This window comes from Melanostigma gelatinosum (genome assembly GCF_949748355.1).
Source record: "Melanostigma gelatinosum genome assembly, chromosome: 4".
Lineage (NCBI taxonomy): Eukaryota > Metazoa > Chordata > Actinopteri > Perciformes > Zoarcidae > Melanostigma > Melanostigma gelatinosum.
Window position 1 is genome coordinate 21447493 of NC_136637.1, and position 25421 is coordinate 21472913.

The window sequence follows — 25421 nt, forward strand, 5'->3', positions numbered from 1 at the left end:
GTGCATGCGTGTCTGTATGGCAGTCAAGAAGACAAGCCAAGTGACTCACCTCCTGCCAGAAAATGAAGACATACAATTAACATCGTATCCCATCATCCTCAGCTGAGCGGGCAGGCCTGTAATTGGCTGGCTGACCAGCCTGCGTGGCTCCGGGTGGCAATTTATTCTGGGAGCCATGCAGTTTACCCTGGGCGGCTAACGGCCCCTGTGCCATAACCTGGCTGAGGCAGCGGGGACATCATTAACACTTCACTGGGCCTGCAGGACACACACCCATCATCATCCACTGTACACCACCCACAGCCACCAGCACAATGGGGCAAATTGGAGGAACAGGGTGGAAATAATAATCAGAATGTCAATGAGCCACTTGTGGTGAGTGTGTTTACTGATCAACTTGCAAATGAAGGTATTTTTGGCATGTTTCGAATCCCGGTTTCCTAGAAAACCTCTAATCATTCATTTGTATGGAAACAAAGGTTACCCTTGCCCTGAGCAGACTTTATTTTGAAATTCAGCCCCCGTGTTGTCTCAGTCTCATCTAACCCTGGACTGTGAGTTTGTCTGTTTTACAGTGTGTGTGTGGTGGCATGCGGTTGTCTAACCCCAAAACAATGTGTGAGGCTCCCTATGCGGAGTAATGACCTTTCCTTGTCACAAGGAAGACATGTGTTACATGCTCCCATATTGGTCCGAGGGCAAGACTGTTACAGACACCGTCTGGACTCCGGTTTATGTGTCCATATCCAAGGTCTGCATCTGCCGTCTGGCCCTTCGCCTCCTCGCCCACCGGCTGTCTTTAGGTGTGAGAGGAAGTGGCTCACATGGGAAGTTTCATCTCAGTGATCACTATATGGATGTAAGGTGCAGATAAAGTGTCCAGGTAATATCATGGTTCTCCTCAACGTAGGCAAGAGAGTCAATATTTGTTTTTTTAAATCCCAATTATCCAGTTGTTTTCAGGCTGGGTTAGCGTGCTGATTTCCAGCTACAAGCCTCCTCCTTGTGTCCTCTTCTTGGCTGTGATATTCCCAATTCACTCATTTCCAATCTCGGGACTCTTTCTTTCTCTCTGATTGCACACACACACATACACACATGCACGCACACAGGCTCACAGCCAAATGGCTGTTCATTAAAGACAGGGACCTGAGGGGAAGCAATCGTCTGAGAGAAGGAAATTGCGTGTCACATTAGATTAGCAGTGTAAAGCCTCTGGATTGGCTCCGGGGAATAAGGAATTATTTCAATTACATTATTTCAAAAAGTCTTTAAGCAATACCAATACCGATAAAAACAAATTAAGAGTGATTTGGGCTGATTTGTGGCGCTCTGAGCTGTGCTTTCTGACATTGTGCTGGAAATCAGATATGAATAATGCAGATATTACGCTGTGTCTAATGTGTTGGCGTTGAAAGCAGATTATCTGTGACAAATAATACCATTGGTTAGCATTGTGTCTCATCAAAAGGGAATGTTCCCGAGTGTCAATCAAACATGCTGGAGACTGTAGGCTCAGTGAGCCACCGAGGAGAGGACAACTCCATCACCTGCCATTCACAGTAAGAAAGCAGTGACGCACACACACACACACACACACACACAGGGAAAGTGATGACTTGGGGGGGGGTTAACTTGTATGCACTGAATTTAAGCTTTTTCTTTTGGAGAAATGTCTTCAGATTTTATCCTTTCTAATAGATTTGTTTGGTTGGATGTGATCCTCCAGATTTTGAAAGTGTTTTCAGGTGTAATTCCCATGAAAGTCATGTATCATGTAGACTAATGAGATAATGATCATTATAAGAAAGGATGCTTGAAGAATCCAGATATATATATTTTTTTATTCTATATTTGCAGGTATAGATTCTGGCACCTCTAAGTTGTCGTTTCTTTGGCCAAACTGAATACTGTATTTTTTTTCTTCTTTTGAATCAATTTCACTCTAACACATGAGGGCAAGGAATTGAATGTGTCCATCGAGGGGGAGAGATCGGGGGGGGGGGGGGGGGGGGGGGGGACTACAGAGAAAGAGGGCAGGGAAAGAGGGAGAAGGGGGGGAAGAGATTGTCACACGGAGCGCATGAAGGAGAGACCAACAGAGACGCGCAGCCAGTCCACTCACTGATGCTCTGATCCAGCCCAGAGAGGCAGCGACTAACACCCCTCTGAACTCCACACATCTCGGCGGCCACTCACTATTCAACAGTCGCAACATCTGGAGGAGGACTGGAAAAGCCGACGCTGCCCGCAGCTGCACGTTTTTTCCCCTCTCCCCGCTTCTCTTCTCACTTTCCTGCGCGACCGGGAGAGAAAGTGCAGCGTCCTCGCAATTTAGAAGTTGAAAAGAAGGAGAGAGTTGCTTGACGGCGAAATAAATCTCGCTCTCCACGCGGTAAGTGCCTTCTGATGCTGCGCGACAACGCAAGTGATTACGGCTTCGTTTGTTTAAATTGTTTAAATTGGTTCTTTGATTGCCATGTGTTCTTTCGGCTGTGAAGCTTTGTCGTAGTTTTCTTTTCTTTTTTTCTAAAGTGAGGGAACTTGTGCGCTTCGGCTGGAAAACTGTTCTCGGGTTCGAAACGACGTAAAGACTTTGAGAACATTTGAATGCTTCGAATATAACAGGGTCAAAACTTGACCTTTGCGCTTTAAGTCACTGTTTTCTATTTGTTCAGGACAAGTGTTTTGAGTGGACATATGTCGCGCGCAACATTTCATTCTGGTTAATTTAACAGATCTAGGTCTTAACAGATTTAACATTCATTGAAAGAAAGTAGTTCACTGAGGAGAATCAGAGTGCTCTAAGTTAACTTTTGTTATTTCGGTCTTTCCCAAGAAGGAATTATATTCATTACATTCCAGTTTAAGAAACAGGGAACGAGCTAATTAGTTGATGGAACTGTTTTTTTCCGCCTAATATATTGTTGTTCAACCTGTTTCGTAATATTTTAAATTAGCTGTCATTAATTCAACTATTTTTATCCTTTGATGTTATTGTGCAGTTTGGCGTTTCACATTTTAGAACAGAAATGTTACGAAACTTCTCTTCCGGGATGCTTTTTATACTTAAAAAGTCCCACCTCACAATGTATTGATTTACTAATTTAATTAATTTATTACACAGGAAACAAAATGACGTTTTGGAACGATTTCCCAAATGTAATTACCTTACTATCAAATTTAACTTTTAGGCTTTGGTTACGGGTGTTTTATTGTCAATTTATTCCGTCGTAATTATTTACAGGCACAGAAGGCCTCCTCCAACACTTTTGTTGAAATTAGTCCAAAACTGTAGTTGTAAAAATGCCTCTAGTTGCAACGTGTTTTTTTGGCATTGAGGATTATAAAAAAATTCCCTGTGAACTTGTAAAAATGATTTCTTCCGAAGAGAGGTCACATTTATTATTACAATCAAGCAATGGTACAAAACAACATTTTTTTCTATGTCTTTTTGTATGTAAGAAAAAAAGTTTAACGATTTGTAATTTATTTTCGTGTTCTTGTTCGTGTTATAGCTCAGCTTTTTTACACCTCAGCACTCTCCTCTGACTCTGTGTCGTCTCCTCTCCCTCTCCTCAGGACCACCAACAGGGAGGTGAATGGACCTCCACCGCCCCTTCAAGATGGACAGCTCCTCATACCTGCCAGCTCCACTGGCCTCCCCCGCCCTGATGGTGCTCGCCTCTACTGCAGAGGCCGGCCGAGACGCCTCTGTCCCCTGCCAGGCTTCCAGGCCCTTCGGTGTCCCAGCCTCCGTGGAGAAGGACCTCCACCTCCCTTTCCCCTCTGCCTCTTACACATTCACCTCCATGTATCAGCGCCAGGGCCCCATGTCAGGCACCTTTCCCTCCCGAGACTTCCCAACCTCCCTGCTCCACCTGCACCCACAGTTCACCCCACCAAACCTGGACTGCTCCACCCTGAGCATGCTCAACCACAGCGGGGTGGGCGCCTTCCGACCTTTCTCCTGCCCGCAAGAGGAGAGGGAGTCAGGGCTTTACCATTCAGCTTTCACCCCTGCCAAGAGGCTGAAAAGCTGCTTCCCGGAGGTGGAGGGGAAGGAGTTTGACTTTGGCTCCCCGGGCGGCTCGCTCAAAGCTGGGGAGGACTCGGGGAGGAAGCTGTTCTCCATGTCCGGCCTGCTGTCCGATGGAGAGGCATCATCGAGCCCGGAGGAGCGCAAAGAGCACAGTGAGTACACTCGAATCACAGACACATCTATGTACACATCTAAAGCACACACACAGTCACTGATCTCACACCTTTAAAGAATGCAGGGAAATATACCGAGTTTAATTGGCACATCAAACACCTTGCTCACCCTGACATGACATGACATGGCAGGTCAGATTTACATACCCTCTACAGCTGCATCGACTCATGGTGACAAATTGAAAGGAGCCTCTGTGAGTAAAGACGTATCTGAAAATATTTTCCCTTTTGCACTCTAGTCTTCATCGTAGTTGGACAAAGTGTTTACAGCGACTGACTTTGACACAAATAAATTGAATGGTGTCACTTATTCAGCTTAGTGATCATCAGCCACATATGACCATTAGGCCTCTTCGAAGTCATACTTTTCTTGGCGGCTGAGAAACACAAATACATCGGAGCGTGTGGAGGGTTGACACAGGAGGAGTGAGAGTTGGAACGAATGACACCCTGTCAGAGATAACGAGGTGGCAGAGATAGAGGGGAAGGGATGGAGGAGGATAGAGAGAGAGAGAGAGAGAGCGAGAGAGAGAGAGAGACGCGGCGATGCGCCTCAGCCTCAGCTTCCCAACGACAACCCTCAGCTCAATATGGCCGCCCACACCAGCCGTCTGATTTGTTGACAAATGAGTGGGAGAGGTGTCAGTCAGTGCGCCGTGGAGGGAGAGCCGCTCCTCATTACTCCCGGGGATAATTGCCCAACGACGCGGGGGCACAACACTCGCCTCAGAGGGAGAGAGGGGGTGGGGAGAGAGGGAGCCGGAGTCAGGGAGGCAATGCTAGGCATGATGGGAAATCAAACCCCCTCAGTGGCGGTCGCCAAGAGAAGCGCCTGACAGATGAAAGGGACCAGAGAAAGACAGAGAGAGGAGAGAGAGAGAGCACCCGGCAGATCAGAGGGGAACACCATTGAAAATAATGACAATGAGAAGGGGGGGGGCAGAGATGGAGAGGGGCGAAGGCAGGAGGGGGCGACGCTGATATGTGCTTTCATACATATCACCTAAAGGAAACTTTCATCCCACACATAAAGGGCGGGAGCAGGGACGAGTTGTCTTAAGAAAAGTTTGGATTGTGTGCCGTGTGTGCATATGTGTGTGTCTTTGTTGAAACTTGCTGATTTTGTCGCTGGCTGGTGGCTGAGTGACAGGGCCAGGGAGGCGGAGTGGCAGGAAGGAATCTCAATATGGAATTTTAATAAGGACAGGAAAGGGATGCCAGCCAGCATGCTGGCGTGAGAGGTGTGTCTGTCTGACAATGTTTGCTCTGTGCACTCGTGCATGCGTGCTCCCCTCACCTCCTGATTTTGGGAATCTCATTTGGGGAATGTTGACAAGGACAAAAGACGGGGAGGAATAGAACATGGGGAGCATCTCTTCTCCAAAAAAATGAGTTTGGGGAAAAAAAAATGGATCCGTGCACATTGGAAGCTGCTTTTCCAGCTTTATCCAATTAGATTGGAGCTCAGGCAAACTAAGAGCTGTAATGCAATTGAGCTCCCAGCACTTTTCTAAGTCTGACATACACTTGTTCCTCTTGACTGGGTAACAGACAGTCACTTCAGGACCAAAAGTCTTAACTGTTAAGCTTGAAATCTTCTCTGGTAGTGAGAGTGTGTCTACTGCTCGCACACTGCTGCAGCGATGGCAATGCAAATACTCGCTGAAGTAACTAAACCACAAAAACCTATTTTAATACTTTTTAAGTTTTCTTCATATGACCTTCTGCGTTGGGTTGTTATGAGGAATATGCCTGACGCTGCCCTTAAGCAAGGCACTGTCCTCAAAGCTGGAGTTGGTCAGTTACACTTTGTGTCAGTATTTTTGACCCTGGAGTGAAATGCTGATGCTTATGTCAGCTGTCCTCTGATGTGCCACATAGTCTCCAGTGTGACCAAGTGCTGTGGTTGCTCTCACGTTTCCCTTTCAACACGACATGCAGGTAGGGCACCTCCTACCATCACTGCCAGTGGACGTCTCCTTCCGTCCATTTAGTGTCTGTCTTCTGTCGATTTCCCCTCCCAGACTTGCCTCTGTTTTATCAGGGAATGTCTGAGACGCACCGTGTGCTCTGACAGCTGTTCAAACAGCCACGCTCGCTTTCAAAGGGCAGATGTCTTCACTGGAGCGAATCATGCTTATTTTCCTCAGGGAGATGCTTTCCGCCGCAGGCCTGAGCTGGAAATAAAATGGCCCTTTACCATAAAAAGGAGTTGGGGAAACCGGAGGATTTCAGTGGCAAACACACCGTGGCCAGACGCTGACGGAGTGGTGTGTGTGTGTGTGTGTGTGTGTGTCGCTCTATCTTACTGTGGTGGCAAAGCTGAGTTAGAACTCTGATAACTGGAGCCAGATGTTTGAGAGTTGTGATACTTGTTAAACGCTAAACTCCTGGTTGTGGGTGTCAGAAAAGTGAAAACCTTCACCGAGTAGACAACGAGATCCACGAAGGCCACCAAACAGAAAGTAGTCAACTGTTGTCCAACTGGCAGTACTGCCTATTGTATCAGTGAAGTCACATATTTAGTACAGCCTTCTCATTTTTATTTTCTTGACTGTAACTAATAACTGAACTGACCAGGAGCCAGTTTCGCCAGAGTCTCTTGCATGTTCACGCACGAGTCGTCGCAAATATACAGTTTTTCTTGATGAGTGAAACTTGTCAAAATGAACGAGAAAAAGGAAATTATTATTGCAAATCTGGTGAAAAAGCCAACCTGCTGACCACGCCAATGCAAAACTTTACAGGTGTCAGTTGCAACATTTTATCAATTGTATTAGCTGGCATACAACTGGATTACAAACAGATTCACACAGTCACAGAAATGACAGTGGCGTTTTACATATTGGTCAATCTGTGATCTTTAAAAAAAATTCGAATTCAGTCCCCTGACCTGTTGTTTTTAGCATCATTCTCATCAACAGTAAAGCACACCGTACGTGCACAATTAATGTGAGTGTTATTATTTACGTGTGTATCGCCTGTGTGAGTCTGCGTGCGTCCACTTTGGTAAAGCGAAACATGAGAGCTTAAATAGACCGGCAATAAATGTGACGACCGATATTTAGCATTTAACACGCGGACGAAAAGGCGCCGAGAGACTCGCCAAATCTTCACCCGAGCGTAAAGAAACCCTGCAGGAAGTTAATAGGGGGGAAACATGTCAGTGTAACACACATTGAGGATTCTCCACCAGATGCGCTCAGAGTGTCAGTGTCCTCTGCAGTCGGTTATTCATGGGTTGTTAGCGGACTGGTGCGCCGCCCGAACAGAATCAATATTACATAGATTCATCTTAGATTCGGCACATGGATTATCCCAGTGGTGAAGTTTGAAGGCTTTGAGCTCGTTCCAGACACAGCTTACATGCTTTGTGTGCGCAGTGTTTGCATGCGGCCACACGTTTAGATTGATGTGAGTTAGATCTTAATATATTACTGCTGTCAGGAGCTTGTTTTCATTCTGTCATTAAATCAGTAAAATGATCACAATTATGCTGTTACACGGATTTCACCCACCAGCGGTGCATGTTTGTATACTTTTTATACACTTATGTGTGCATATATATGTTTGTACGGTATATTGACATGTCTCTCCCTCACACACACACACACACACACACACACACACACACACACACACACACACACACACACCAGGCCGTATACTCTAGCTGTGTGTGCTGATGTGATAACAGGGAGGCCGTCTGTGCGCTGTGTTTTCTGGGTAGCAGTCGTTGACGGCTGCTCGTATTGAGTGGAGCTTCCTGCTGAAAGACACAGTGTTTACATCCCACTGGCAGGCCACAGGAGATCAATAGCAACCACTCGATGCTCATGCATACACATATAGTATCCGCTGCCCGCTATTATTCCCAGGGTGTATACTCCTTATCAAGGCGGACTTGCGTGTGCACTCCATGCATCAACAGTCGCACTCACCATATGCTTATGCCTCGTTTTTTTTTTTTCTTCCTTTTGTTAGGGATATTGTGTCGGTGTGATCTGTCGTGAACAAACTTTAGAAAGAAAACTGAAGTAACGTAGTAGTACGAAGGTGTTGGCCGATAGAAATTAAGATGGAAAAAGAAGAGACAAACAAGCATCCACAGTGGACTCACACGAAAGTATTTCATGAAATCATGACAACTTACAACATTGTTTTGTAAAAGAAAAGTACAGTTGATTTGAGTGTTTTTCATCTTTAATCAAGTTTAAGACCAACACGCTTTGATTAATCCTTCCAGAAACTATTTGAAAATAAAAGAACGGTGAAAGTCAAGATGCTAAACGCTTTGTTACAGTTCAGTTATTGTTACCTGACATCATCGCATACTGCAGCCACTGAGTTGTTCGTTCTGTTTTTAAAGCTACAATTTCCCAAATACGTGACATGTGCAACAAGCTCTTGTACTGGCCACACTGCTAGTCTTGTTCTTGATATCAAACACTCGGGGAGGAAGCATTACAATATTAATGGTGGTTGTGTTTGATGTGAGAGCACGCCGCGGTTGACTGTTCCCCCTCCTGTTGTGATGGTAGTTTGTTCTCCTAATGTTCTCCCAAGTAAAAGAGGCTTTCATCCTGGCGGGAGGGGGAACTCTTCTTGGCTTTTTACCTCCTTCCCTTCATCTTATAAGTGCTGCAGAGAGGGAACATGTAAGTTTTTTTTTTTCCCCATGTTGTTAGATTTACGTGTTGTCTTAATACGTCATTGTGTATTTGTGGATGGAGTGTGTAGATGTGTGTGTGTGTTACGGCCTCCATGCAGGCTGAAGGATCTTCAAATGTTCCAGAGTGCCAGGCTGTGGACCACACGGCTTGTAGGAGACAGTAGGGATTTCTACTCGTCTGGCAGAAGGCTTATACAGTAGCGTGGCGAAATCTGCGTGGGTGTGTGTGTGAGTAGGGGTCTTTTTGTGGTGACCATCAGCACCTGTTTGACGGTCAACATAATGTTCTGCCGAAATATGAGTCACAGCACATCTTGTAGTCTCTGCGTCGCCGACTGTGATCGAACAGCGCTGCCTGTGTGTAAAGAGAGGGAGGGAGGCTGAGCGAGACAGACAGAAAGAGAGCGAGTGCAGGGCCCAGGGGGCGTTAAAACCACAACCTTGTTTTAACAGAGGCCATCTTTCCTTCTTCCCTTCGCTCCGTTTTCCCTATTTCTACTTCTCTCTACGCACCTGATCGACTTGCATCACAGCTGCCTCTGATCTCACATCAAAGACCTTGTGTGTGTGTGTGTGTGTGCGCGTCGTAAAGGCTTGGCGTAATGGCAGAGGGGTTATGTTTGTAGAGTGAATCGCAGAAATGACACACGCACAGCCTCCGTTCTGTCCCCGGAGCCTAACAAATCAGTTGGACAGATAGAGAGGACAGGGAGGCCAAACGCTGGGGTTAAACACATGCTGCTGAGGAGCAGCGCACCCAGACAGCAAGACCACAACTATCATGCACTTACATACACATATATGTAGATGTGTGTGTGTGTGTGTGTGTGTGTGTGTGTATATATATATACACACATGTGCCTTGTGTCACACACAGACCTCATTACAGCATGTCACTTGTGCTTGCTGTAGTCTCCCAGCTGTGGAGGAGCTTGACAAAAGCACGTCAAAGGCATGCCAGGCGTGATAGCTTTACTTCCCAAATATATGACGTCCTGACATTGTTCAGTGGCTTCTTAAGCAGGATTGGCAGCCATTGTATATTGTCAAATGTGAATTTTTATTTTTTTTTGCAAAGTTATTGAATTTGAATAAAAGGAAGACATCTTTAGGGAACTGCGGAGATTCTGGGTGAAAGAATGGAAATATTGGAGTACGGACTCATTTTCTCCTCTCCCTATAAAATTCACAATCAATAGTTTCCTTTGTAGCAGCACATTTAGACTCTTAGAGAGAAAGTTATTTACAGTATGCGCATGTGAGAGTTCAAACAAGTTAAAGCACAGGAAACAGTACAGATTACTTACACATCTTAAAGATCCACTTATCGATTTGGTCACTTCCAGTGCTGTTCTCAAACTCCCATCAGTGCCGGTGCACCCCTGCCTTTAAAGGTCAAAGTTTGCCAGGATTGACCCTTCACCCCGCTGTGCAGGGGTGTAAACACTCCCACAAATCTCCACAGAGAATAGCATTGGGTCTGGGCCATAAATCACAGGCCTGATAATTGATAGGAAAACAGCAGTCCAGCAGTATATAACCTTTTACGTGTCGTCTCAACACTTATTATGGTGCTAATGAGTGGCCGTGGATCAGGGTTAGAGCCGCCAACAAAGGGGATGCTGGTGGTGGGGGGGGGTCACCTCAGTAAAATACAGGCTACCAGCTACTTACACACACACACACACATATATATATATATATAAATACATAAACACAGGAACTCCGTGTGCATTTAACACAGGCACACACACAACAGAGGACAGGCAGACGCTCAACTACGCACAGGAAGGCACTCACACTGAAGGATATGTGCATATGCAAACATTCCCTCACACACACATGCATAATATGCAAACACACACACACACAGTGGCTGGCAGACTCAGCAGTGTCCATTACAGGCTGCCATTAGTATGGAGATTGTGCTAATTGTCCCCACAGACCACACAGGCAGCGCTCAGCAGTCCCGCTGCGAGTCTGTGAGGCTGAGTAAGAGCAGGGACTCTGCCTCACACATCCTATTGTCTCGGTCGTGACCCTATTAGTGCAATTACAAATCAATCACTGAATGATGATGGGATACATGCTGTGGATTGTTTCAATGCAAATGACACCATTATAGCGCATCGAGTTGCTATGCTACTGTAACAGAGTTTCCCAAAAGTAAAGTCACACAGCAGCTTCAACACTGTGACATATCCACGATAATCCAGTTCAGTAAGCGACCTGAAATGCCACCAGTGGGATCATCAAACAAGTTTTTTAAAAACTTCAATAGAATTGTTTTAGATTTTTTTGGACAGGAAACGGGTGTCTAATTGCCTATTGTGACATCTTTTCCATCGTTTTCCTTTGACCTGAACTGATTCTAATGCTGATTCTTGAATCAGAATCTAAATATGCATGAAAAAATAATTATGTCTGTGTTTTATTACAAAACATTTGCATATTGTGGGTTTAAGAGGAAACTTTAATGTCTTGTAAAGTATAAATATACTGCTGTCGGAGACATTTCCGTTCTACAGCCACCAAAATATGATTAGCTTAAATCACGCTTGGAGAATATGTATATTACTCTCTTAAAAATAATGTTTTCAGTCAAACCTGTTTAAAACATGTGTTTGTGTCGTATCACTTCAGTATTTTAAGTCTATCGTGGTTATCCATAGTATTTTTCATGAAACGACATATATTTTAATTTTGAAAATAAATACTATAGAGTATTTTACTGATTTGACTGCTTTAACCAATATTGTGTATCACCAATAATTGCTTTTAATTAGTTTCAACTTGAATCACAGTTTGAAATAGCTGCTTGTATCCGAGTGGACTCCTGGACTCTCTGTGGTTTTGCTCTGGGTGGGCTGGTTCAGGGTCCCGCAGACTGGAGAGTGTCCAGTCTCATTAGCAGCGTCTCAAAGCTCCTGATCAGTCAAGTAGAGGAGATTGAACTGTGAGCGGCTCCTGTGTGACCCCGCTGAGCGAGAACACAGGAGAGAAGATCTATACCCGCTGGCGCTGCCACAGGCCTCTTTGTTCTCCTGTGTTTGCTGACAGGGGAGATCGGAGGGGCGTATCGACGGGGGCTCACACTGCGCTGCGCTCACCGGGGCTGCACAGTCCAAGTGTGTAAATGATACAAACATGAGCACATACACACATTTCTCTCTCTCACACACACAAACCAATACAATGTGTGCATGTTCACACTCTTAGCTTCACTTCACACTTGCTCTTTGACAAATCCATCTACACACACACACACACACACACACACACAGAATAAAACTATCACAGCAGTGATTTCTAGTCTGACGTGGAGGGTCGTCCCTCCACTTGAGAGTTTTGTATTAAAGCTCAATACATCTTTCTCTCAACAAGCTTTCAGGGTCGAGTGGAGTCAGTCTGGTGCTGGGATACCACACACAACATGCAGAGATGCCCTTTGTACTCAAGAGAAAACAACCATAAAGGCACTATTTACTGCCCACCTTTGTTTGCAGTGTAAAGCTTCAACCACACAATAGATTTCAAGAGTTAGGCAATTTACTTGGAACATTTTATCGGTATAATTAAAAGTATTTCATCACTTAGAGGGGGACATAATAACTTAAACATGTTGACAATATTATTTAATTCAACAGAACAGACCTGCAACAAATATTTTACTTTGTGAAGTTTATAATTATTAGTTATGTTATTAGTTCTACTGTACGGCCATTCTGGGAGGCTCAGGTTGAATTGAATGTCTGTGATTTTATGTTGCACGTTGCTGTCATCTTTCGGGGCCGTCACACTCTGGATCACATGAGAAAGAGATTACAAATGAGTTCTTGTCGTTATATTACTGTAACATCCTTAAAATCGACCGGAAATTACAGAAAAGCAGCTACAAGAAAGCTTCATACAATTTTCATATTTTTATGTGAATCATATACATTGTATATCTGTCCATACAATGTCAATCTGAGACTTTTCTAGGAGAATAAAAACATCTGCTAAAAATAGTCATTTACATTTACACAAGCGCTTTCCTAGATATTTAAAAAATACATCTACGATTTCTTCACCTTTTAATATGACATAATCTTCAAAGCTAAGGGCTTTAAATGCCCCGATTCCTCTTTCTTTTGTGTGTGGGTTACTGAAGATAAGCTGCTCAATCATCTGTACCTTTCCACTATTTGAAGACAAAACCATCGTCATGTGCCATAATTGTTTGCTCATCCAGGCAGACACAATAACATCATTTGGGAAGTGTGACTAACCCAAACACAGGTGTATCACAGAGCGCCAGGTGCTTGTGGTCCTCTCGGACCCGCAGCAGTCAACACTGTTTCTGACAGTATCAGATGTTATCTGGAGGAGAGGGGGGAGGCAGATGGGTTATCTGTGATGACGCCCGCTCATGAGTCTGAAGAGAGGGACGCTGCGGTGTCTGGGAAGTTCTGACTGGAGGCCTGCTACCCCTGCAATTAAGGCCCAATGCGGGGCTTTAAACCCGGCATGTTTCCTGCAGAGGGAACACAACAATTTAGATTTTCTTTGAAGTGTGTTAGTGTGTCCCTTATGGTAAAGGCTTCCACGCCCACCTGCACTGCACACAATGTATGTGGGACAGGTGTGTGAGGCTGTAGCAGGTGGGAGTGTTTTCTTTGGTAGAGGACAGTGTGTGTCAGCCGCCCCAAATTATCAGCTGAAAAGGAAAATGTAGTTCCAAACATGTTAACTACACAAAATCAGAAAATGAGATACTTGGCATTTTTTGAGTGGCAGTGGTTTTTTTTAAATTATTCTTATGGATTTCTGGCTAAACACAGAGAAGCACTGCTATAATAAAAACTTTTAAGTAGGAGTAGTAAGGCTCTCACTATGTTGCTTGCTCTTATTTTGGGTGTTTCTCTGCTCTCTGTATTTCCTTCCTCTTCTCTCGCATTCCTTTCTTTTATTTGTCAAATGTGTTTTTACTGTAAGTGTGTTTGTGCTCCCGCAGTCAGGGCAGTTTTCCATGAAGTGAAGCCAGTACAACAGCACTCAGAGCACGGAGAACCCACAAGTACACATAGTTAACATAGTGAAGAATGTACAAGCTGACCAAACAAATCACAAGAAAAGTACATAAATGTAATGATTTTGAAGAAAAGAAAAAGAATGAAAGGGGACCAAATTGTCCTAAAATCCTCATTTTCCTATAAAGCAAACCTGGTTGAGTGCTTTACTTTGCTTTAAGGTGGTTCTGGTGTTGTAATGAAATTCTTCATTCCTCTCTTTTTCCTCTCTTCTTTTAATACTTTCCCTTTTTCTACTCCTTTCTTTCTTCACAGCAAACTCATTTGGAGTCATAATGATACGTCTTATGTTGAGATTGTTGTGTTGAGTTGTGTGCAAATAACTTTACTTTAAACCTCTCACCACCATCTGGGAACCTCATCTACGGTTTCAGAATGTGCCTCGTGCACCTGATAGCAGCAGCAAGAACGCAGTAAATCCACTGTTTTCCCTTTCTAAAAAAAACACCAAACATCGACTGTTAGTGCATGTGTTCAAGGAGCTCACTTTTCTTTTATTGAATCAAAATGAGATTGAAAGTCAAAATGATGAGACACTTAAACACAATCACAGAAGCAGCTCTTTGGCTGGTTACTGTATATTTGACATGGAAATGTATTGCGAGTACATTGAAGACTACTTCAAACGTGGCTTTAAAACACATGAAATACTTCATGTGGGATTGTGCAAACGCACCCTTGAAAGGATTTTAAGCATTGAACAAAGTTATTGTAATAACTTGTTTGATATTTGTCTTTGCTATTTTCTTTAATAGTTTGATCTTTGAGAGAGTAATGTGGGTTTCTTAACCCTAAATTAAAAGGATTTAAGTTATAATAACAGAAATATGCTTCAATATATTTTTCATTTATATAACTGCATGTACAATATTTTTACACTTGAATAAACAATAATCAAATGCAGAGAATTATTTAACAATATGCTAGGAGTAGTTACAACCGGCCCTTTGTGGGCGACCATGGTGCTGATGTGGCCCGGAGTGAAAATGAGTTTGAGACCCCTGGTTCAGGGTGTTTAAGAGCATGCGACAGAGAACCTGGTTTGTGTGCCTATGCGCCGAATGTGTCAGAGTTGGCGCCACAGTCGCCTAATGCAAAAAGCTCAGGCGGGATCTCTGGGGAGTATATTTTGGGAAATATAAAAAACCTCACAGATGGAGAAGCAGGCGAAAACTAAAGCATTATAAGTTACAGCATGCAAGGGAAGAGCTCTCTGTTTTGGACAGTGCTGAAAGAAAATGGTCCCAACGGAACAATTATATTGTCAGAATACATTTTTATAGTCTGTACAGTTGTAGGAACATTGATGAGTCCTGCTGCAATTAAACTCTTCAGTGAGTTCAACACACAGTGACACACTGTTTGTCCAAGACTGTTTAGAAAAGTTGAGTACTTGATGCAAGCAACGGAGCGATCCTCTCATTTGCTCCTTATTAACCACTAATTGGGAGAAAGAGCGAGAGGGGAAAATAAAATGAGAGTGAAGTGATGAGGAGACGGTGGAATAATAAGGGAGAGAGAGAGCGAGAGGAAGAGAGACACAGAGAGAGTATTAATGTGTATTAATCAGTGGTCCGGCTAATAGTGATCTGTATTTCTGGAGCCAGTCTAATGAGCCTCTAATGAGGGATTGTGATCCGTTTATTAGCCTCTCTCTCTCTCTCTCTCTCTCTCTCTCGCTCTCGCTCTCGCTCTCGCTCGCTCACTCGCTCACACAAAGAGTGGTCGAGACGATCATGACAGGAGTAATGTATAGTTTTAAATCGACATGTTTGCTTCAACCCACGCAGACATACAAAAAAAGAAAAGGAAATATATTGCAGCAATCACGCCGGTACATGAAATATAAATAGCTCACAGCAGGCTTACACATGCCTTCATGAGTTACTTACTTCCAGAGGAAGGCACTCATTGAAATCCCACAAACTTTGGCAGTGGGTTCATTGCTGCTCAAATTGTTAACAAGCGGGGCGTGGATGTCGCCGTTTTCTGAAAATGGCAACTGTTCAGGAGCTAATAGAAGCACCATTGTGTTTTCACTACTTTCACACCAATTGTGGTCGATAGTTTTAAAACCATACAAGACTGTATAATCACCCAAATGGGATGAAAATGTATAATGTGACTGAGGAAAGAACTTTTCCCTCCTCGCAAAAATGAACTCAAGTTAAACCGATTATGGCAATTGATCGCCTGAAGTATGTTGAGAGAGGTTCAAGTCATGACAGTGTGATGTAGTATGACAGTGCTGGATCTCTGTATATTTCAGTCTGTCTAGCGAGTGCAGGTTGATGGCACCAGACTGAGTTACAGGCCACCGGTGAACGTCTCTATCGCTGTCCGCTGGCAGCGGCTTCTTGATCCAACGCGACTGCACTGACTTTGACAGACAGCAGTCAGCAAATGGATGTCAAAGTCTGGATTTGGCATTTGCTTCCCAGAGTATGAGCTCGATTACATCTCAGCTTTTGGAGGATCATAACTGCTAACGGTAGATAGATGAGAGTATGAATAAGGAGAGAGAGACGGGGGAAAGACATGCAACGAAGGTTCCTGGTGGGCCCCAAACTAGGTAGGGGTAAGCTTGGTAGACGTCCTCATGGTTCCATGAGTTTGGACCTGATTCAAAACAAACATACCCCACATGTAAAAAAGAAAAGAAGACTGGATCTCAGAGACACCAGAGGGCCTGAGAATTATCAGGCCTGTTTCACGATGCCAAAACAGGACCTGAACAGACCCAAATAAAGACAGAACAACACCTTGTTTCTCATCTTTGTCAATTATTTGCAAAAAAGATGTCAACCTCCTTATACCAGTACTTTCTCTCTTCTTTCTCATGTCGGCCATTATTCCCATTTCTCCAAGGTTCACACACCATCTCTCCTCTGCTGATAGGGAGTTTGCTTGGACCCACTAAGGTAGAAAAAGACAAAAAAGGACACAATTGGCATTTATAAGCTCTGCAGCCACCATGAATCAGCAGACTTGATGTTTTTCAAATATCTCAGTCTTCAAATCGACCTGCAGATATTCCCCCATGATGTGGCTTGTAAGTAGCCTCATATTACCCCAAATACCCAAGGACAGTCCTAACTTTCCCCCCTGACTTCCACTCCCTCTCTCCAAATATGTAAGTCGCAATCAAAGATCATTGAGCCATGCATCTCAATGAGGGCCAGATTGATTGGTTGGAGCGAAGCGGAGGCAGGGGTCGATCTTTGCCCTCAGGTCCTGAGAAGGGGAATGTGGTCACAGGGACACAGTCGCACAGCTACCCAGTCCACTCTCCATCAGTGAGAAGATTGGACACATACATGCTGGGCCACGCCCGCACCTGATGGAACAATTGTGATGACTAATGGAGAAGATGAGAGAGAGAAAGAACGAGAGAAATTGGGGGTTTGTGCACTGATTGACTTGTGGTCACAGAGGTTATGTCCATTGATCTGTAGGGCAGAAGAAAAGGGATTTGGCCTGAGGTGCTTGAGAATCAGTCTATTTGGGGTTTAGGATTTCTGTTCATTCCCACCAGGAGCTTTTTCATCATCTGACTCCCCAGGAGTTACAACTGCCGTCTCCCGCTGTCCACATAATGCACAGAGCACTACAGAGGCCAAAGGTCAATCAATGTTCTACAAGAGGTTGATACAGATCTTATTAGTCAATGAATGATCATTAGCGGTCTAACGAGGCATTGATTTGTGGAAGGGCCAAAGGTTGCGGTGGTTGTGGTGAGTGTCTTTAATACATTAAACACAATTGATTGCAGAGTAGGAGGGATATATTTGAAGGATGCTGGAATTAGATTGGACGGTTAGATTCGAGGTCAAGCCAGGAGAGGGAGTGTGTCTTCATCGGCCGTTGAATGTGGTTAGGATTGAACATGGATCCGAGCAGCACATTTGTATTTTGTGTGTTACCGGTGTAGCAATTCTGCAATTAATAAAAAGCAGATATCTAGAAGTACGAAGTCAAAGGCAACTAAACTTGCTGTTTCAAAGGCTGGAGCAGCAGCCTTTGAAAGCTGAGGAAATGACTCTGCTCATATAGCAGATGTGTTACTACAGGGCCTATTATGTTGCTCATTAAATACCCAACCTCTCAATAGGCCATTAGTTCCCCAATAAAAAACAAACGGCGGCCTGCATACATTCCCCTCTCCCTCCTCCGCTTCAGAGGTTAGTTCTACCGCACAGACGGCAAAAAACCCTGACTAATATCCTGCATGTGATGCTTTTAAATAGGAAGCAGGCCGCGGGATAGGGTGGGGTACAGGTGTGGCAGGAGCCAATGGCTTTTATAGCCCTCCATCTCCTCTGAAAGTGTGCCAAGGACCTGCCTACACAACACACCACTGCAGTGTTAGCCGCCAAGCGTTAACTTAACTCCCCCCGCCAATCTCTACATGCCTACTGGTTATATAGAGTCTGTGCTTGTTATGACTTTATAGAGGGATTTCTGATGTGCTTAGAGAATTGTTTGATGATTGGGATAATGATGCAAGTTGGAGTGAGTTGTCTCAGCACTTTATTGCCAGTGAACAAACAGAAAAACAGACCCAGCCAACGCAAAACAAGCGCCACATCCTCCACAAGCTCTCCCAGATGCTCGCTTGTATGTCCCCTGCCATTCAAAGCCGTCCAATCCTCCTCACGTCAATCAGAATTATACCACGTCCACAGGTTTGTCACCGGGGGGACGTTCGTCACCATGTCTCCCCTGCAGAACAGCCTTTTCATGCCCCAGCATAATGTCAGCCGGTGACATCCAGGCCTGATGTGATGTGGCATTCAGTAAAGGTCACGTTAGGCATCGCCGCTCCGTCTGCATCAGCAGAACTGGCAGCCGTCATATGGGCGCTGGAATCGGCCATTACCCAGGCCCTCGGGGGGACTCGAAGATTTAAGGATTTGTCAGCGGGATTCTGATCTCTCTGTTGCAGAGCACTGAACGCAGGACAGTCACAGCCCACGTCTTGATGCAGAACAACATAAACTGGATTTCACCATCAATCATACAATGGGGGGACAAGGACGAGATCTTGTTTATTTGCAGAACATGAACTTCACTATCTTGTGATGCTCCTGATAGTGGAGACACGGCACAGACATATCGCAGCGCTCTGATGGCTTATTCGCCCCAAGGGTGTGTTCTCTTCAAATCCATGGAGAGATTGTATTCAGGCATGTTTGTGTCTGCTCATCTGTGTGATTCCTTCCAGAAAGGTTTTCCACTTGTACATAAAGCACCATTGTAGTCCAAAGTGGTGCTTTTATTTTATTGGGAAAATAGTGTAGTCAATCTTAAAGTGACGACAAAATAAGGATATCAATGACATGATGCCTTCAATATAGCCAAAGAAGCATCCTCCCACGTGGGAACAGTAAGTGAAGCGAAGAGAGAAAATGACAGCTGGACAAAGGCAAGTCATCCAGGAAAAGAAGGTCCTGAACTGGCGAGACACAAAGACAGAAAAAAGGAAACAATCAGAGACACAGTGAATCCATTTGGAGATGAGCCAGTCGAACTCAGCACAGCCCGGCCAGAGAGGGCCAATCCATCCGAGCCAGTTGCCGTAGTGAGGGAACAGTTAACAAGCCCCACAGGCAGGTTTTACAGCCCCCTGTTGTGTGTCTGAGACCCCCCAGGCTGAAGAGGGGCTGAGGCTGACTGATACTGACAGGGATTATGTGGGCGGGGGCGGAGGGCAACGGGGGGATGGAGACGTGTAAAAAGGTGGTCATGAACCAACAACTGTCACTTATGAGAGCACAGCACAAGCCCAGAGTCAGGCTTCAGCAAAAGCATGTACACACACACACACACACACACACATCCTTATATCCAAACATGCCCGCTCATAATTAAATCTGATGTTTGTGTGGGACAGAGGTGAAGGGTGGGGGAGAGGCTGTAGTCTGAGGAGGGGGGCTTATCCAAAAAGTGGACCAATAAAACACCTGGAAATCAAATCCCATTGCTCTTATCGCGGCGCCATTCAGAGACGTTATCTGTCCAGGTAATGTGGTTATAAATTCAATTTCAGCCCAGAGATTTCATTGTTTACTGATGCCTGCATGTTCCGGGCGGCAGAGCGCAGAAAGCCCGGGAACGTTCGATGCGTGTCGGGAAAAGTCATTTAGACTTCCGCGAGGGGATGCAAAAAAGGCGAGAGAGAGAGAGAGAGAGAGAGAGAGAGAGGGAGAGAGAGAGGGAGAAAGCGAGAGAGGGGTGAAACCAGGAGAGCTGTCACTCTTCCAAGGACACCTGACTCCACTTTCTATTTTCCATTCCATGTTTTATTTAGAGGCCATTTTGTCCTATTTGGTTCCTCATTGTGGGGGCTCATTGCTCAACTGATGTCAGGGGACGGCACTTGCCGACAGACATCTGAGCTTGTCATGTGGCTGGTCGTTTGGAGTGGAGCCGGGGAAAAGTGTCAGTCCGGTGTTCGGATAATAAGGTCCTTCAGGAAGTTCAGTCAGTCACATTGAGGGGGAACTGAGAAACAGTCAAAAAGACTAATCTGTTTGTAATGTCCTGTATTAAAACGTGTTAAATTGTGATTGCCAGCTCTGTCATTGGTTTTCCATTGACTGCAGCGATGGAAATTCGGTGCATCTTGCCTACTAGCTCTCTACATGTGATTGATGGCTTTCAGGAGTAAATCACCTCATCTACTAGGTAAAATCTTGATATAGTAGAGCTCCTCAGGCTCCCAGCTGGCTGCTTATGGCAGTAATCCATCAGTGGGGCCCAATGGGCCGAGTGGCCCTCCTGGGTAATGTTCCTATTGACAGCCTATGATGTCAACACACTGACAGCAGGGGGCCATAGCAGTCCGTCTACATGTTTATATGTGTGTGTGTATAACCTTATTTTACTCTCACTGCCACTGTATGTCAATAGTACAGATAGGCGACTGAACACACACACACACACAGCGAAGACTGTTATCAGCTGTAAAAATCCTACACGAGGTGTCATGGTGGTCTAGAGACTAAGATCACCGGTTCAAGTCCAGCTTGAGGCCTTTGTTGAAAACTGGCTACCATCAAATGAAGGCAAAATGCTCAAGAATTTAATTTAACAAAAATGTAATATAATTCACAATTCTGATGTTTTTTGTATGATCTAATGTTTGTCCTTCATCAATGTATGAAAGTTAGGATCCCTGTCCGACCAGAGTCACACCTTCCTAAGAAGGATGTTTTCAATTTATCCTAGCGCACAATTAAACAACGTTATTGACGGCCGAATGGTGGCTTTAAATGTGGCTGCCTCAAGGCATTGTGTGACGGCATTATCTGCTTCTCTTCCGTAAAGGAGGGTCTAGTGTATCCTATGCTAAAGGTGATAAGAAAGGAAGCATTAACGCACCTTTCCTTAGCATTTACAGAATTCAAACAGCTCTTATCATTGTTGCCACTTTGATCATCTCAGGTCACTCAGTTAGGAATCTTTCCAAGCAAAAAACGACGATTCAACCGCCATCGTAGTAAAATCCTGATACGCTCTTTTAACTCTCTCACTCTCCTTATTATCCAGGCAAAGTGAAGGGTCTCTATGACGCTCAGGCACCAGTTTGTCCAGTCTGCCAGGCGATTCTGCGACCAGGAGAGCTGCAGGAACACATGGAGCAGGAGTTGACCGAACTTGCCCAGATACATATCAGGTATCGTGATCTGATCTCCCTCCATTCACATTATAATTCAGTGAATCTTCTTCCATTGTCTTTATTCAACATTATGTGGTTTTATCCAAAAACCTCTTCACGGCACCGTTGAGAATCACATCTTCACATCGTACCTCAAACCATTTTCATTCTTCTCACTTCCTCCAGTTATCCATTTGTCATTTTCTTCCTGTTTTGCATCCCAGACTTTCTATTTCTGTTCAGCTTTCAGGTGATAATAAATGTTGACAGATTTTGTAGCCAGAGGGATCCCCCCCCCCCTCCCCACCATTCCCTTTAGTTTCCCCAGGTGGCATCTTCTGTCTCCTCTGTCACCTGCGTGCAGTGTTTACAAGCTGCCTCATTGTTCCCTACATATTTCATATTACAGCCTCCGGCCTCGAGGCGACCAATCACACAGCGGGGGGATAATGTCCTTCTAATGGCTGCTTTGAGCCCTAAGCACACACACACGTGCAGTGTAAAACATACACACAAGGACCAGGAGTGCACACACACACACACAGACACACACATTACCTGCTGCTTAGACCAGAAGAATGATTCCTCCAATAAAGACATTACACTCCAAATCTGCTTAACGACCGCTCCGTGGACAGTTATGGTTTCAAATTGAACTTGGCCCACGGGGACACTGTATGTGTGTGTGTGTGTGTGTGTGTGTGCATGTGTACAGTATCTGTGTGAGAGACATAAAGTGAGAAAGAGTAAAATGAGGTTATACACAGACTCAGACAAGATAAAAGCAGACGGTATTCACAAGATGACATTTAAAAGACAATATTGTGTTTGTAAATTGAATGGGAACATGGTGTCGTTGACTTATGTGTGTACATGTGTGTGTCTTGTGGGCTTTTGTATGATTTTCCTCTTTTCTCTGCAGTGTCACTCCAGTGCAGCACAACCACCTCATAAGGACGCCGAAGGTAGACAAGTTGGTGTCCTCTTGAGTTGAAAGAGAACAGCTGTGATAGTTTCTCTGACTGTCTGTTCTTTCTCCTTTTTCTGCACAGTCTTTGTCGCTCTCGCTTCATATCAAGCGCGAAGGAGCGACCCCCACCTCGCCCCCTCGGACGTCTGAGGATGCCCACTCCGACCGATACCAGGTGAGGTTGAATGATAACGAACCAGTGTCAGATTATTCGAAGTTTCAGATTCACAGAGCAACATGATTGTATGTTTTGTGTTTCCACTGGCGCTCAGATTTAAAAGTAAAAATGTGTGAATGCACCCTGCTTTTCCTAAAGGTGTACAGAAGCCTAATAAGCCAGAATAAGAGTTTATATTTAGATTCTTTATGTTCATTCATGCTTGTCAGTTTTTTATACTTTTTTAAAATATTACTTGGTGAATCAGTGCAATTTTTTTAATCGTTTTTCCTGTATTTTATAGACGTCACTTTCAAACATGTAGACTGATACTTTCAATTTGGGAACTTTAAAAGCACTGAACAACTAGTAGTTAGCAGCAGCATAAAAACATTGTTTTTCTTTCTGTTCTGGCCCGGTTTTATGGACTGGGATTGATCAAATGTTGTGCCTACACTCACCACAACACTTATAAATAAAAGGTTCATCACGAGTCAAGTCAATTTCATTTATATAGCTTGAAAACATAAGGGCTTTATAAACTCGTGATTACACAAAATAAAATGCAGTATTCAGTAAATATCGTACGAACATAGAAAATATTAAGCATACAAAGATGATTTTCTAATGCTGCTGAAGTTGCCGTCTTTGCTCTCTTATAAAGGTGACTATAGTGTGAAGTAATGATATCACTTGTGTTAATATCGTACTGCTGTCTGCTGCGCTGCTGTTTATTTATTCCAGTAGAAATGTGAATGAAAGATATTGTTTAACTCCTACTTGAGAAAAAAACATGAAACATTCTGACGTTGTCCTTTGTGACTGTTGCAGACGTTTCTCCGTGTCCGGGCCAACAGACACACAAGGCTAAATGGTGCGTTGATGCATGCAGAGTGGACTAAATGTTGTGTTTCATAGCTGCTGTCGTTTAGAGGAAGCTCAGTACGGTGCACTGTGTCAGCTCTGCTGTTTTAAATGGCTTTGAATAAAGAAAAGAAACACAAGTAAGGACTTATACTTTCTTTTGTTCACACTGATGCGACCAGTTATGTGTTTCGTCCAACCCCCCCCCCCCCCCCCCCCGTCTCCCCCACCCCGTCGCGTCACCCCTCACCAGTGATTTAGATATCACCCTTTTTCCCACACCATCTCACGCCAGCCTAGCGCCCACACGAGCAGAGGAGCTATTAACCTTTCAACTTTGACCTCTTGATATGTTAACAGTCGATGACCTCTGCTGGTGCAGGTGCTACGTCAAATCTGCCCCATTACGCCCCCACAGCGCAGGAGCCCACCTAGACTGCACACAAGCTGGTAAGACACACTGAGAAGCACTTCCTACATCACCACGTTGAACTAGAACGAGCAGCTGTTGAGTTTTGCTTCCAGTCCCTAAATATAAAGAAAGAATATGACTTTCTAATAAAGGGCTTATAAGATATGACTAATGCTTTTATCAATGGTTGATAAATGTTTTACTAATTGCCACAGTCGAATGAAGTTAGTGTGTCATTCATGAAGGATTGTTTTATGCATAATCTTTTACAACGTGGTTCTTATTAATATAAATGATTAATTAAGAAAGCCATTACGTACAACTTATAAACTATTCACAATAAAATATTCCAAGTGTTACCAAAAAAGATGAATTAAACAACAATACATTCATAGATAAATAGTAGTAAAACAACTGTTTCAGTTTTTTATTTACAACACGTTTTGCAGCCAGATAACTATTTTAAAAAGTGATATAATAGAGTCTCTGCACTGATACAGACATGTCGACTCGCAGAGCGTCCGTAAAGCTGCGGCTGACACTACAGACATCTTACTACAGTTATTATTAACACTGAGATTCTCCAGCTCTTAGCTGACTCTTCAAACTGCCAGTGCTGTCGAGGTCTGTTAGCCTTTATTGGGCTTTAGAACAGGACAGCATAATGAGCTTCTAAATACATGTCAGGGAGGAAAAGAAGGGAGGAGGAGGTGGAGGAGGGGGCTCCTCTGTTGATTAATCAACCTCTCTCTCTCTTTCCCTCTCTCTCCTCTCTCTGTTTGATGAGCTCTTCCTCATCTATGACCATCTCTTTAACCCTCATTATGTTTGCTGGGAATGGCGGCACTCGGGTCACGGCCACCAGCTCTCTGTGTGTCCCTCCTCGGGGGTCCACTGTCATCCAGTGGGAATTAGAGGGCCCTAAAACTTAATGTCCCCTTCTGCAATCTGCAGTCAGTCAGGTCACAGTGGGAGAAGAGGTGCAGTTGGTGTTCTGCCATGTTAACTTTAATATCAGAGAGGAGGAGGGGGGGGGGGGGTGACAGGATGGGGACGGGAGGAACGTTTTGCATCCACTGCTGTAAAATCCTGCAGTTGTTGTATATGTAAAGCCTGCATCTGTGCTTTCTGGCTCTTTTGTGTAATTGTACCTGAAGGTTTGTGTGTGAATGTGTTCTTCTGTGATTGTGTTACAAGGCCATTCACATATAAACTGTACTTAAAAAAAATAATAATGTCAAACAACAAAAGAAGTTGGTATTTTTTAATGTTGTTGCTGTCAGATGATCTCATCCCCGTCATGTTCCAAATGTCCATTTCAACTGGATGTTATTTAACACCACATATTAAAGAAAAGTGGATGTTGTTGCAATATTTCTTTGCATACAACACATAATGA

General features: G+C 44.3%; 1 protein-coding gene across 1 annotated transcript in view; it reads left to right on the plus strand.

The window, feature by feature from the left end:
- Positions 1-2270: 2270 nt before the first annotated feature.
- rnf220b (ring finger protein 220b) overlaps positions 2271-25421 on the plus strand; it is a gene marked incomplete at its 3' end in the record, with an annotated part of 28059 nt that continues 4908 nt past the window's right edge. Inside the window, 9 exon segments of the mRNA XM_079267337.1 lie at positions 2271-2395; positions 3583-4194; positions 11948-11968; positions 11971-12015; positions 21511-21637; positions 22542-22584; positions 22672-22764; positions 23578-23620; positions 23971-24060. Coding sequence (XP_079123463.1) covers positions 3603-4194; positions 11948-11968; positions 11971-12015; positions 21511-21637; positions 22542-22584; positions 22672-22764; positions 23578-23620; positions 23971-24060 — 1054 coding nt within the window. The 5' untranslated portion in view covers positions 2271-2395; positions 3583-3602.